This window comes from Ovis canadensis, chromosome 1 (assembly GCF_042477335.2).
Source record: "Ovis canadensis isolate MfBH-ARS-UI-01 breed Bighorn chromosome 1, ARS-UI_OviCan_v2, whole genome shotgun sequence".
Lineage (NCBI taxonomy): Eukaryota > Metazoa > Chordata > Mammalia > Artiodactyla > Bovidae > Ovis > Ovis canadensis.
Genome location: NC_091245.1, coordinates 149,332,879 through 149,347,776, shown reverse-complemented (window position 1 = coordinate 149,347,776; position 14,898 = coordinate 149,332,879). Strand labels below are relative to the sequence as shown.

General features: G+C 34.7%; 1 protein-coding gene across 1 annotated transcript in view; it reads left to right on the top strand.

The window, feature by feature from the left end:
• The window catches only part of ROBO1 (roundabout guidance receptor 1), a 452,203-nt gene that overhangs the window by 321,259 nt on the left and 116,046 nt on the right, over positions 1-14,898 (top strand). The window contains exons 4-5 of the mRNA XM_069578675.1: positions 13,066-13,186; positions 13,690-13,828. Coding sequence (XP_069434776.1) covers positions 13,066-13,186; positions 13,690-13,828 — 260 coding nt within the window. The remainder of the gene's footprint in view (positions 1-13,065; positions 13,187-13,689; positions 13,829-14,898) is intronic.

The following is a 14,898-nucleotide window of genomic DNA, read 5'->3' as shown; positions in this document are numbered from 1 at the left end:
GTCTCAATGCCTGTTTTGTTTTGCCATGACACACTACATCTGATCACCCTTTCTCAAAGAAAAACTTACATTTAAGATGTTTCCTAACAAAAGAAATCCACAGATAAAGTGGTTTACTGGACTCATTTCATACAATTTTGCTACTTGTTTTGTATCCTAAATTCAATATTTCCAATCATAGAAAGTATTATTTTCAATATTTTCCTGTATTATTTTCAGTTGTTTATCCATTGGGTACAAACATGACCTTGTGTCACTTTGATGAATAATTCTCTGCACATTTTTGCTTTATCAAGTATGCTTTTAAGAACATATCTAAATTAATCTTAAGTGATTATCTGAAGTTGCCTCAGGATTTCATCCAAAACAATAAAAATAAACTACAGCAATTTAAATACTAACAACTTTAACTTACGGCCATTTTGGGGAAGTCTGAAGTTTCTTTCTGAAACTTTATTAATTAGTATACCTTGGTCACATCTTTTAATTGGTACAAATACTAAGCTAATAATATCTTCTCTATTTAGTAAGTTTATGAGAATCAAACCAGAGTGGTGGGAGTACTTTGAACAATCACAATAACAGCCTCATTGTAAAGTGTTATTTTCAATAGTCCTCTCTTGATTTCCTGTTAATGTTCTCTCCTCTTTGATATTAATAACTTGGAGACGGGAGAGACCAGAGACTTTTAAGGTCAGAATGAAAAAGAACAATTTTTTATCATTTAGAGGACAAAATAAACAACCCCCAAAAAACCAACACTGATAAAACTGGCATATCCTGTTTTCGATCAGTTTTTTTAAAGTGTACATAAAATGTGTCTCCTTCTATATGACATATACTCTTGGGGCCTCTGTAATTTATAGTCTACATGCCCATTTTTGTCTGGGTCCCTTAGGACACCTAGTTGTAATTCCTAATAAAATCCTTGTAAGTCCATATAAAATGACTCAAATGTCAGAGAAGGGGTGCAAGTATGTTTGGATGCAGAGATAAAGTAGCAGAGGCTAAAGAGTGCCAGATGGAATGTTTTCTAGTTTAATAAATAGTCTTTGGTGACGTCAGGAAACAATATACTATAGCACTTTTAAGTTTCTTCTAAAAAGTATAGTGAACTTTCACATGAGTAAAAGTCCTAACGTGAAAAAGCAGAATACTCTTGAACAGTTTTGGTATTGTACAACGTTGATTTTTTAACCCAGCTTTGTGTTCATGTTGACTGTCACTACTCTTTCAAATCTCTCAAAATGTTTCTGGCCTTCTGAATTCTTTTCCAGATATCTTTTCTCTGAAATAGTTTTGAAAATTTTCCCAAAAGCTAGTCTCAGCCAAATACTAGTTTCTAGAATGTCTGGCACCTTCAATATGGAATTCAGCCAAGTCCTAAAATTCACTGGGCCAAAACCTGATGTGGATGTACACAGCCACTCAGCATCCAGGATCCTTCAATCAGAGAAGGTATTCCAGAAAGCAGAACACATCTCAGAAATCTGAGTGGTTAGCTAAGAAAAAGTTATAGCTCATAATTCAGAGTAATTATCAATGGACTACACTACCATAAGTATTGTAACTGCAAAATAAACGCACGTGGTTAGAGACGGAGCTTGTAATAGCAATCTCCAATTAGCATGATACCCTGAGAGAGTTGATTTACAAATGTTGTTGTCCCTTTGTTTCTTCCTCATAATGCACGCTCACTCAAGCAACTAGGTTTCTTCACATTCCAATCACTTCGATATATTTGATCAGGTCATTACAGTCCTCCAAATAGCCAAGGACTAGTGGCATTTTACTACTGTCTGGGAGCACTTTGTTTAATTATAGGTTAAAGTAGTTTGCCAAATTAAAGGTACAGTCTTTTTGTGGTTTCAAGGATGGTGTCCCAACCAGTTTATTTTCGAATATCTATTAATCATGGATGAAATGTTTCTCTAGAAATACCGTTTTAAAATGTATCTTAAAACCTTGCTTATAAACCTTGCCTATAATTTGGAAAAAATTTAAATAATATAAGAATACTTTTTGTAAATTCTCTATTTTTAAAAAGTTGACTTTTCTAAATGCTTGTAATTTCAGTATTTGCTCATGATGACCCAGACATAATTTTCCATTTACCACAGGAAGAATGAATTGTAATCTTTAAAAAACAAAGTAGTAAATGGAAAAATGCATTTGAGTATACAGCGTTATCCCCTTAAAACATGGTTCAAGCTGCAGAAATCACATAAATTATTTTTAGCCTTTATATTTAAAATTATTTTTAATCTGAGCAAAGGGATTGGGATTTTCTTTCCATTACCTGTAATTGGCTGAAATTGGTTTTATCTATTTCTCCATCTTGTTCATACTGTCACTTTTAAAGATGCTCTCTCAAAAAATAATCCCAAGTCTTATGCTGAGGCTGATGTCTAATTTAATGCTGATTCTGCCTTTCTTTTGTTTAAAGGCAAGTTGCTTTAAAAGTACTAATACTCTATTAGTAATGTCTGACCACTTCAAGTTTTATCTCCTTAAGGCTGAAGAATTTGATAATATGATAAATCATACACTTGTAGAATAATCCAGTGTGCATTAAGAAAATTACTAACAGATGGCACAGGTTTTCTCTTCCTAAATCTTACAAATCTAGGTGATCATGAAGCTTTAAAGGCGGATCACACTAGAAAAAGGCTCATGTTTAAGTCACCTTTAAGAGCATCATCATGTATAGGAAAATTTCAAAAGCAGTTGAACTCAACCTGTATAATACCAGTTGAAAATAATGGAACTCTGTCTCCTTGAGTGGATAAAGTGTAATTTGCCAAGGAATCCATTATTTCTTATTTCTTTGCCTTTTAGCATTCATGGTGTCACCCTTCTATCACCTAGATACAGCATATCATCATATTACGTTATGCATCATGCTTATAAAAGATCATGTCAGATTTTCTCATCTTTATTAGGAAAACATACGTATCCTGTTCAGATTTTAAATATGTGCTAGTAATAAGTACATATTTACATGGAAAAAGAAGAGCCATCCCTCCATAGAGGAACTAATGTAAGATATTTACCTAACTAGATTTCTCCTACAAAGAGCAAATGCATATGTGAAATGTAAACAGGTCCATCTTTTCTACTGGCAGCTAGGTGGATTAATGGCAATTAGTTTGGCTATTAGGATCACTCAGGCTTAAATATGGAGTGTAATGGAAGGAGGGCCATCAATCTAATGCTCTCAGGGAGGTCCACCAATAGTACCTATTTCTTCCCCAAGCCACTGAGTCTCTCAGTCTATATGAGACATTGCTGATTTGTAGTTTGTGGCATGAGAAGCACAGAAAATAGGAGCTCTTGTTTTCTGTCCAAAAGTAAGTGCACTAGGTAAACTTTACTTTGGATTTATGTAGAATGAACTCCAATCACTTGCTAAATGATCTGGAGCAAGTTTCTGATATGCTCTGAGCATTAGTTTTCTCATCCTTTAGTAGAAAAATATATCTCACCTGTGAGGCTGTTATAAAAATGAATGATGATGCGTGCAACAATGCCATATACACAGCACATGTTGCTACCTCATGGTTCTCGTTAATCATGACAGTAATGATATTCCAGGTTGTTGTTTAAATACAGTAGTACATTTATGAAATTTACCACAGATTCACTGATGTATTTTTCATGTGTTTGAGAAGACTGCCAAAAGCATTTTACACTTAGGACATAACTTTTTTCAGTTTTTTCCAGTTGTTAAGTCGTTTAAAAACTTATTGAAACATTAGCATCTTTAAATGTATGTATTACTTTGGTATGAGGTCAACAGAATTTGAGTTTTTCTCTGTACAGCAACAGAAAAGAGTGTATTTCTAACAAATTCTCAAATATCAAGCCTTTCAATGAAGAAATAATGACCAAAATCAAAGAATTCTATGTATCCTACATCTCAAATCTTGAAAAATATGATAGTATGCTTTCTCCATGGGAGTGGAGCAAGATTCTAGAGATACAGAAAACTTACCACTGTAGAATTTCTGTTTTATATAGAAGAGAAACAGTAAGCACAAGATAGAATTTTTTGTTTGTTTTTTGTTTCTTATTGGTTTTAATCTTACTCTTTCATTTTCCCACTGACTGATATCACAAACATCAGAACCTTACCTGAAAAGTTCTGAATGCTGAAACCTCCTATTTAGGTTTGTATGGAAGAAACCTAGGATTCACGAAATTCTGAATTTCAAATCAAAGTTCAAAAATAATGTATAGCCTTAGGTTTGGGGCAATCCAGAACATTGAAATCCTTAACACTATTAATACTTTTTGCACGTATATTCTGTTTAGAATGTTTTTGTCTTCACTGGAGAACTTTACTGTTTATAGTTGGAGAAAGACTGTTGCAAATGTATCATTCCAAATGGTATTTGAAATACTCTTCAGGTAGACATTTTCACTTTTGTTTTTGCAAATAGCTATAGAAATATAAGGGACAGGATACATTTATTTTGATTTATTTATCCACAAGATGACCATTCGTTCTCTCGAAATAGTGAGAAGTACATGTGCATAATTATGAAGATTAATGTAAGCCATGAAAAAGAGTTCCTTTAAGCCCTAGCTCAGGCCCTTCTCCCCAAGATTCTATTCTGTCCCTCACATGCATAAATTATCTTACTTGCTTTCTCTTAGGTAGTGTGTAGATATATTTTCATTTGTTTTACCATGTATTGTGGTGGAGAAGAGGGGGTTATCTGTCATCCTTTGTCTTATCATGTGTCTCTTACGAAATGAGGCACAAATTTGCCAAATAAGTGAGCTAGTTTCTGGCATAGTCTTGTGATCAATAAAAGAGAGTGAAGCAACTGACCATATGGATATTGAATCTCTGACCCTGTCTGATGAGCCCTGACTCTGATTAATCAATTAAGCTTGTCACATGCAAGTCACTTCTTGTTCTCTTGACTCTTTTAGATTAAAATACCACAGAACAGGGATGCGTGTTTATTTCAATTTATGGCTTATTTTAGGGATCTTCCTACTTGTATAGAATCTTAATAAACAGTATTAAATGTTAAATAAAAAGTATTAAAGGCTTTTATTGCTTATTTATTTTTTCAGGTTACAAATTTATTTACACAAACAAGTCTCCTTAATTTCTATACTTCATTTCTATAAAGTCATTCTGCATTTCTGAGTCCAAGAATCCATTGCATACTCAGCCTTGGTTTGGACTTTGTCTGCCATAGTTATATGTTTTCTCCGTAATATAAGTGAATTTAAATTTCACAAATAACAAAATAGTGTCTCTGGAAAAGGCATTAGCTTAGCAAGGCATTTGGTGGTAAGGGAAATTCTCAGACTGGACGAAAACTGTAGAAAAGAGCTAAGCGTAAGAACCCGTGGTGAGGAAAAAAAAAAAGGATTTACTGTTTGAAAAGTATTTTCAGCTGGTGAACATGTAACTCAAAAGAGCCAAGTGCTTAAAAATGAGCTTTTCTTCCCTCAAATATGACGAGCATTTGTCATCTTTATTTCTAGAGTATAGTCATAATTCCTCCATAGATTTTTATTTCAGGCTATCCTAACAGTGACTATATGTAAATTCAGAATTGTAGCCAGATGGTTGGAAGAGGTGATAAAAAGCAATCCTGTTTTCGTAGGAAAGTGAAAATTGCCCATAAGACTTTGTTTTTACCTTTAAAACAGCAGGACATTGTTTCATGAGACCTGTGAAGGAACTAATACATTAACTTTAATGGCTGGGAACTAAATTAATTTCTCATAGGCATGTAGAATACTACCATGTAATACGCAGAATTTTCGGAGGTAAAAATCAATCAACTCACTTTGCGGGGATGGCTGGCAGAGGCTGTTTTCTTCTCAAACCACTCTTATAGTGCCTCCTTTTTATAGGATTCACTTTGGGGTTCTGATCTTAATGACTTGGGAACCAGACACCTGGGGAATCAGCTAAAAGCCCTCACTGTCTCATCTGCTCTCTCTTTCACCAGCAGTCGGCAGTTGTCTGCCCCTGGTTTGGAATACAATAAATTAGAGATGGCTTTCCCGGTTGACTGGTTCAATAACATGGTGTCCAGGAGAAAATGCCAAACCCAGGTCTTCATATTGACTTTGAACCACACTTAAGCAAGCAAAATAGGTGTCTTTTAAGAAGTCAGGACTTCCTTTCTTTTTTTTAAAGTATTATTCCTTGTTAAAATTAGGATTCATGGCAAGATCATCTGGTGATATAAACTAGATATACAGAAAGATAATAATTTATACTTTCACACAGAAAATCACCCTCTCCCTTTAACTTAACCATGTCTCTCTGCAGGGTGGCTCCCACTTGCCTTCAATTAGCAGTATAGCCCTTGTTAGTCTATAATCAAATTATCCTAGGTGTGCTTCTGTGGCATCAAACAGCCAACTACCAATTTATAAACTGCCATGAGGAAGAAATGAGAAGTTTAGTTGGAGGAATGAAAATCACAGAGAAACGCAGCTGCCATAGTCCTGGGCAGCAATTCTCCCAGGCCTGTGTTCTCAGCTGGCAGCTCCCCAAGCTGTGGAGAGAGCCACGTGTCCCCACTGGGATAATTGCTTTTTTCTGCATGAGTCTCTTGTTGTCTCTCTCTGATGATCGAGTGTGTTTAAACTCTTGGCAGAAATCATGTTGGTTTTTAAATGGTATTGTAAAGTGGCCCAGCAAACAAATGAAACTGGATCACGTTCTCTTGTATGCATGTCACCCAAGCAAGTATGGAATGCCAGTGGAGAGATCCTAATTGCCTGTTTTTCCTCTCAATTCCACACCTAGGAGAACAGCTGAAAGACCTACAATAACTTTTTTTTTTTCCTTGCAACACTTTCCCTTTTAATGTGACCAGGTAAAATGTAGAATAGTCATTTGTTTTCAATTTGTCATTTTCATAATTTCTTTACAGTGTGTATGTACTTACCCAGGCATCCTTTTTTTGTATAAGATGTTTTGTGTGTGAAAATCTCGTGAACATCATTCCTACCATTAAGTAGGCTATAAAGACCAAGGATGATTAGCATAAGAATGGACAAGCAAATGGATAAGTAACATTCAGATGAAAAATTTTCACAGTGTGATGGAAATCTTACTAATGGTTTTTTTTTAATAATCTATACTGAGAAAATATTGTAAATAATAGCATATAATTTATTTTTCTTAGTTTAATCCACCTGTGTTGTACAGTCTCTCATTTTGTATGAGGAGTCCATATTGAACTAGTCATGAGTACATGGCAGCTATGTATAACAGCCTTTGGATAACCAGCATGAAATCAGGTTACATCTCATCAAGAAGCTTGAGTGGGAAGTATTTAAGACAATGCATTTCTTCTTCCTTCTTCTCCTCCTTTTCCTCTGTCTCTCTCTTCTCTCTCCTTTTATTAAAGGTCCCTGTGAACCAGAATGAAGCAGAAATAGAAAGAGTTGAATTTTTTTGGAAAATATATTAAGAGGCAATAGCCTTTATGAAAAGTAGAGCAGAAATAAACTTTGTTAGCCAGGAAGAAGAACTGTGATTTGCCTAACCATGGTTTATTATTTTGTTTAATCATCTAAAAGAAAACTTACATTGGAGATTTTAATATGAAATCATGTTCTTATGGATACATCAAAATCACTTTTAAAAACATTAGTGTGACAAGGTTACTACAGATAAATAGAATAAAGATTAAGTTCTTGAAATTTCTGTCTATACTTAAGTATTGATGGTGATTTGAGTGGTAGATATAAATTATTTTATATCAATGATTTTTTGATAACTGAAGTTTTACAAAAATTTAAATTTTGATCTACTTGCTAACTCCATTAAAATTTATGTTCCAAAAAGTAAAACAGCAAAACTGTGAATATGTGTATTAAAAATATAAATTACCTATATTTGATATAAGTAAAAACATAAAACTATTTAATTCTCAGCATGGCTTTTTATTAACTGTTCTTATTGAACTGCTTACCTGAGAGTGTGAATAAGAAATACTGCAAAATAAGAAAGACTGTATTCTTTGATAGTACATAAGATCCAAATTATGTGAATTATCTTTTATTTGGTTATAACTTTTTAGACTGCTGTGGGACATGTATTTTATCAAACTCATTGTCTATCATATGTGTAGTATAATTGCACTACCACCAGTGTTTTCCCTTCATTTAGGATGCGACCTTTGTTTTTGAAAGTTGATGTGGTATATGTTAGAAGGCTTGGAAGCTTCAATTGGAATTGTTCACATTAATGGTTGATACTCTTGCAACCAGACTGGAAAGTGATGGGTATTGTTTCACTTCCTATCACTCTCTCCTCCCTGACCAAATAAGATATCTTTGGTGGGGGGTGGTTTTTGTTGTTACTGTTGTTGAATGCTAAAGGTTAAAGTAATAAAAACTGTTACTCTGACTCTTCTTAACATGTCTCTGTTGAAAGGAGTCCTTAAGGACTATCCAAAACTGCCCTGAGGTTTAGTTCACCACGTGAATGTCTGGAGGCTATGACTGGCATCTGGGGTACTGGTGTCTTGTGGTCATTAAATCTTACTGCGAAGTACTCTTCCTTTAGTTGACAACAGTGTGGTATCTGTTGCTCAGGTCAAAGATCCAGGCAGAATTGGCAGCATTGCTATGAAGAGATATTCTGCCCAAAGAGACTTAGTAGTGAATTGTTTAAGGATGATACCCTGTACTATAATTCACAGCCTCTCTGCTCATTTATTTTGCAAAGCAGTGTGAAAACATGATAAAGAATCATTTTTCAGAAAAAATAATTTCTAAGCCTAAGTGCTTTAAAACTGCCACTCATATTAACCCTGCTGTTGTCTTTACTACTGTAAATGAATATTTCTGAGCCGTTAATCTTTCAGAAAATTGTAAAAATTAAGTACTGCCCAATTTCCCATAGGTATAATGACACCTGTTTGTGTCTTTTGTGTATTATTGAAACATATTTCTCTTCTAGCATTCTAAATCAGTGTTCTTTGAATCCATTGTTAGGATCTATTTTAAAAATAGTATTTATAGTGAGAAACACAGATTTTGAATGCAACATCTACTTAAGGAAATGAGATAAATTATATGACAGTTTAGTGGTTAGCAATTTGAAATCGTCTTTGAAGCCCTTAATATAATTAGTGGTTTCGTTTTTGGTCTGCTGAATTCAAGTCACATTAGGTTAATGTAATTAAAAGCAGAAAAGATTTTGTGTAGCCGAACTAGTTAATTAGCCCCAGTTGGTTTAGTATGTTAACCTAGAGGTGTATGGATAACATTGTGGGGGTGATGCCTGAAAAAAAATTCCTGTGTAACAGATACTGCAAATCATCTGACTTGCTTTAGGGTAGAAAATGAAGACATACCAAGAAGTTCATTTTAAGTTCATCTTCATTTCTGATTTTAAGCACTGATTGCTGTAGAATAACTAGACAAAAACCTTAATTTACTTTCTAAAAAGAAGCTTGCTTTTCTGTGTGCAGAGATAATGTTCCTTCTTGTATTCTGGAAATAAGAATTCTGATTGTAGTTTTTTTGTGTGCTCACCAGAAAAAAATATGAAATGGTTCTCTCCACTTTTGTTTGACAAGCTACATCTTATTCCTGATTTTTCTGTATAATCTTGTTAGTAAACAACACAATAAAGGAGATGAAAGCATTCTATAAGGGATTTTCAGTGACTTCAGAGAAGTCTTTAAGTACTAAGAGAGAAGGCTTTTACCCTTAAGGAAAAAATCATTTATAGCTTCTTAAAGGGAAAATGCTAGTATATAAGAATCCCACATATCAAATACGTTGAGGTATTCCTTACCTTAATGTCACTATTTTTTTTTTTTTTAACCTGAGACTGGTTCTAAAGAAAAAGAGAAAATGTAAAGTTATTTGAAACTTAAAAAATTTTTCGCCATCTCCTCTTTTCTCCTCCTCTGACTCCTTCCCCAAAAAGAGCAACACCACTGGGAAGCTTTTGTTTTCATCTAGTATGTAGATAGCTGAGGGCCCCCCCTTTAAGCGCTGTCTAGAGCTTATGGAAATGTGGGCTTCTAATGTGGTTACTACTGAGGGCTGGTTAGGTAGATGGTAATGAGGAAGAGGGACCTCTGCTTGGATTTTTGACACAGGCTAGATGCCAGCATATTGTCTGAAAGCTTAACACATTCTGCACCTCCACTCCCCAGATTATGTTAATTGAAGTAGTCCTCTGCAATGCAGTGTTTACCATTGTGTCTGTTCATTATACAAACTCGTTTTTGATAGGTTTACAATTTGGCTGTCAGATCCAGCTGCAGGAAGAAATCTGCCAAGAAATATTTCTTAGCTTGTTTTAAACAGTGCTGTTTTCACATTTGTAGTATTCTGTATGTGTTAGAAGACATATTTTTCCTTTCTCTGAAGAGAGAGGAAATGTCAATTTTTGGTTTTACAAAGGAGCACTAAGATTTAGAATATACAAAGTCACCTTTTACAATCAATATTTTTATGACTCAACATAAAATGGTGATGGTTAATGGTAGGTTACTGTTTAAAAGTGGTATGTTATATTTGATTAGGGTTACACCGCTAGGTTTTTTTCCTATTCTTTTGCTTATTGAAAAGAATAGGCTACCATGCAGTCCACATTTGTGACCATAGAGAATAGAATTATGGCTTTTGGTTTGATCTGTTTCAATTCAGCCATTGACATAGTGCCAGAATCAATTTGAACTTATGGAAATTGAAGACTGTCATTTTCATCCAGTATTTTTTCTGTTTCTGTTTTCGGTAACTTTTTTGTTTCTTCCTTCACTTTTGTCAATTTCTGTCTCTATCATCTCAAAGAAAAAAGTTTCTCCCAGGTTTAGTGAGGTTTGTTTGATTTTCCATTTAATTTGTAATATTCATTTTGGGCTATTTAACCCTTATTACCTGTGAGTGGAATGTAGGGTTTTATAATGAAAATGTCTTGTCGATGGGATGGAAGTTATGTGGGGGCATTTATACTAATCTCGGGAGTCTTCTCGCTGCTTTTTCCAGATAGAATAAGCATTTATGATATTATTTAATTTTAACCCCTCCCTCCTTTTGTCATTTTAATTCAGCATTTATCTTTAGGACAAAGCCAGGTCTTCAGAACAAGGCTTATAAGCCTCAGCACTATTGACATTTTGGGTGTGTGATAATATTCTTTATGTGGTGGACTCCTGTGTATTGTAGTATATCATTGAATTGAAAATGCAGCTTATAGAAAAGCATATATCACATGATTTTGCTTTAGTAAAAGTGTGTGTGTGATGTATTTTTTATATCTCTATAGCCATATCTACTCATCTATATCTATACTGAGAGAGAGGGAGGGACAAAAGAAAAATGTTCAGAAAGTATTGACAGTAGTTAACTTTTGGAAGGTTTTTTTCTCATGTGACATTTATTTGTTAGTTTTATTCTGTTTGAGAATTTAGGTAAGTATATATGAAAAGAATAATTCTATCATTAACATATCTTATAACTGCTATAAACCTTTATAAAAATACTTAAATAATACACTAATTTTACCTACAAAAGCCATTTGCATTCATCAAAAATCTTTCAGGTGACTACTCTATGCAGATGTTTTTCTAAGCATGAGGGACATAATCATGAACGATGTAGAGAAAAGTTACAGGAAGGTTCTTAAAATAATACCTGGAGAATAATGATTTTTAAAAAATAAAAGGACTCTAAAAAATCAAGTTCTAAAGCCCCCCCAAATTAAAATCACTTTGTTAATATCTGATTTTTCCTAATACATAAAGATTTGGTTACAATCTCTAGTTTGGGGTATCCGAGTTGAAATGAAGCAATTTAGGCATTTCAAAACAGTGTGACCTCCGCCATTATAAAGTAGTAAACTCCTGGTGTAGGATGAAAAACAAAATTCTATTTGAATGGTTCCTTCCTTCCTTCCTCCCTTCCTTCCCTCCTTGCTTGCTTTCTTTATTTTTTTGTTTCCTCCTTTGTTTAATCTGTAGAGTGTACAGAATAACTTTGAGATCAAAACCTCCATAAATAAACATTCTGGAAGTTCTCCCTGACAAACTTTTCTAAGGTTCAGAGCTTTATAGATATTCATGGTTAACTGAACTCTACTCCCCACCTAAAATGTATTAAATTAAGTAAAGATAGTTCAATTTCCTCATCCCAATCTTAATTCATGATTAGCTTCAGCCTACTTATTGTACTGCAAGTCTGCTTATATTTGTAATTAATTCTTCTTCAAGTAATTAAGTGTTCAAGAGTGTACCCAAATGAATTTCCAGATGATTTATTGGGATCTGTTCAGTCTCTGCCTCCTAAGTCCCTAAGAAACTGTTGGGCAGAAATAGAATCTATGTTTTTTAGGACATGTCAGTTTCTGCAGTGTTTTGGAAATTAAGATATATTCTTTTAAAGCAACTCTGGTAAGTTAAGTAATGAGAAATAGTTTTGTTTCCACATCTTATAACACTGAATATGGTTCTTGAAATTACTTATAGCTAATATATATTGGCATATTAATTATAGTCACATAGTATTAAAGAATTTCCCAAACAGCGCAGTCCTACTATATAGCATAGGGAATTCTATTCAATATCCTGTGATAAACCATAATGAAAAAGAATATAAAAAAAGAATGTACACATATTTATAGTTGAATTATTTTGCTATACAGCAGAAATTAACACAGTATTATAAATCAAATATACATGAATTTAAAAAATTTTCCTTTTTCTTTTTTCTACTTATTAACCAAATTGCTCATGCAATTTTTGTTTTCCTTTAATTAAATAATACGAAAGAACCGAGCCCGTCTGGAAACACAAACTTCTAGTTATACAGAATATAATAACTTTGCAAGAAATGTAGGTAAGGAAATATTTTGCCTCTTTTAAATGATATCTTTGGAATAAATTCTGTTTAAAGTTATTACCTATAAATATGGCAAATACTACACATCAGCTTTTTTATTTAATTAGGCTTTCTTTGCATGCTTAGAAAGTTGACTGCACTTACAAAGACCCCATCATATAAAAATTACTAAAGCAATGTTAATGATATTCATGTGAAAATTTTTTTTTTAAGATACGAGGAGGAAAGCTCATGATTACTTACACCCGCAAAAGTGATGCAGGCAAATATGTTTGTGTTGGTACCAACATGGTTGGGGAGCGTGAGAGTGAAGTAGCAGAGCTCACTGTGTTAGGTAAGTACAGTTTTATTTGACTTGCTTAACTGTAAAGTGAATCTCTTATTATCATTTAGTATGTTTATGCACCAATCTGCCTGCCAATGCAGGATATGCAGGTTTGATTCTTGGGTGAGGAAGATCCTCTAGAGAAGGAAATGGCAACCCACTCCAGTATTCTTTCCTGGAGAATCCCATGGACAAAGGGCTAGTGTCCTTGGGGTCACAAAGAGTCGGACATGATTGAGCGACTAAACAACAACAAGGGAAAAAGAAATGGCCTCTTCTAGAAGGTAAACCAGTATTTGGGGAATGGGAAAAAGACAGATGGAATTAGTAAAGCAGCCTTAGATAAAGTAGCCAAGACACAGAAAGACAAATAGGAGGAGACACCACACCAAGAGAGGAGAAGTGGGGAACTCTGTGGAATACTTTTTTTAAATTCTAAATCTGCTCTTCCATAACATCCAAAATGGCTTTAAGTTTCTGTATTTTTTTGAGATGACTTTTTCTAATTTTAGAGAGACCGTCCTTTGTGAAGAGACCTAGTAACTTGGCAGTCACTGTGGATGACAGTGCAGAATTTAAATGTGAGGCCCGAGGTGACCCTGTGCCCACGGTACGATGGAGGAAAGATGATGGGGAACTGCCCAAGTCCAGGTATGAATGAGAATTTAATGATGGGATTCATCTACCCGGAATTTCTGTGGTTCTCATCTGACCACTGTTCACATATAAGCCACTAGAATGGTTTTCTCTGGACTCTTTGATCTCCTTGGGCCAGACACAGTAAGAGAGATAGTTAGAATCAGAAGGTTGCCGTGCTTTCTCTGAGAGTTTCAGATAAAACTGTACATTCATGACCCCAACATGCCCAGGAACCCTTGCAAGATGTGCTGTTCCTTAAATAGTTTTCTTTTGTCCAGCCAGACTACGGTTAATACCAGTGTCTTATATGGGAGTAGGTGGGGAAGGGAGGTACAGCATTAAAGATATAACTATGAACCAATTAAAAAGCAGACTTCCTTTTCCTTAGCTACAGTATCACCAGGGAATGGTAGAAGAGGTCAGAGTTTCTTGGTATCTGTCAAATCCTTAAATTGCCTAGAAGCAGAGATACACTCCCAGCCTTAGGGAATGAGGTAATGAAAGGAAACTTTCAGGCACTGTCTTGAGGCTGTCATCTCTCCAGTGGCCATTCATTCACCAAACATACCTTGAGCCCCTATTAGGTTTGCGGGTTATAGCAATGGTTTAGATAGAGCTTCTGTTGTCAGTGAACTCACCAAAGGAGACATGTATGGATAGATTCAGAGTAACATAGCACACCTTTTTAATGCATAAAGGTAGACCTGTGGGAGCAGAAAATCAGGAGAGAGTTCTCAAAGGGAAGCGACAGAGAAGCAATGTCTTAATTAAACATATCAACTTGATAAACAGAAAGAGAAGAATATTCAGGAAAAGAGATATCATAAAACAGATGCAAACCTAAGAATGTTTTGTGTGGTGGAAAGTTAGAGCGGCAGCACATGGGGCCTGGGGCAAGAAGTTATGGGAAATCAGGCTGGAGACAGAGAGGCTGAATTCACAAGACTTTGTATGGATTAAAGCATTTTTAATCATATGGCATGTACTTGATGAGCCAAGAGATACTTTACTATGAACCCGATTGCTTTTTAGAGAAAATAGAATTTTTAGCATTAGGGCTATCACATCAGTGGGGGTGAGGC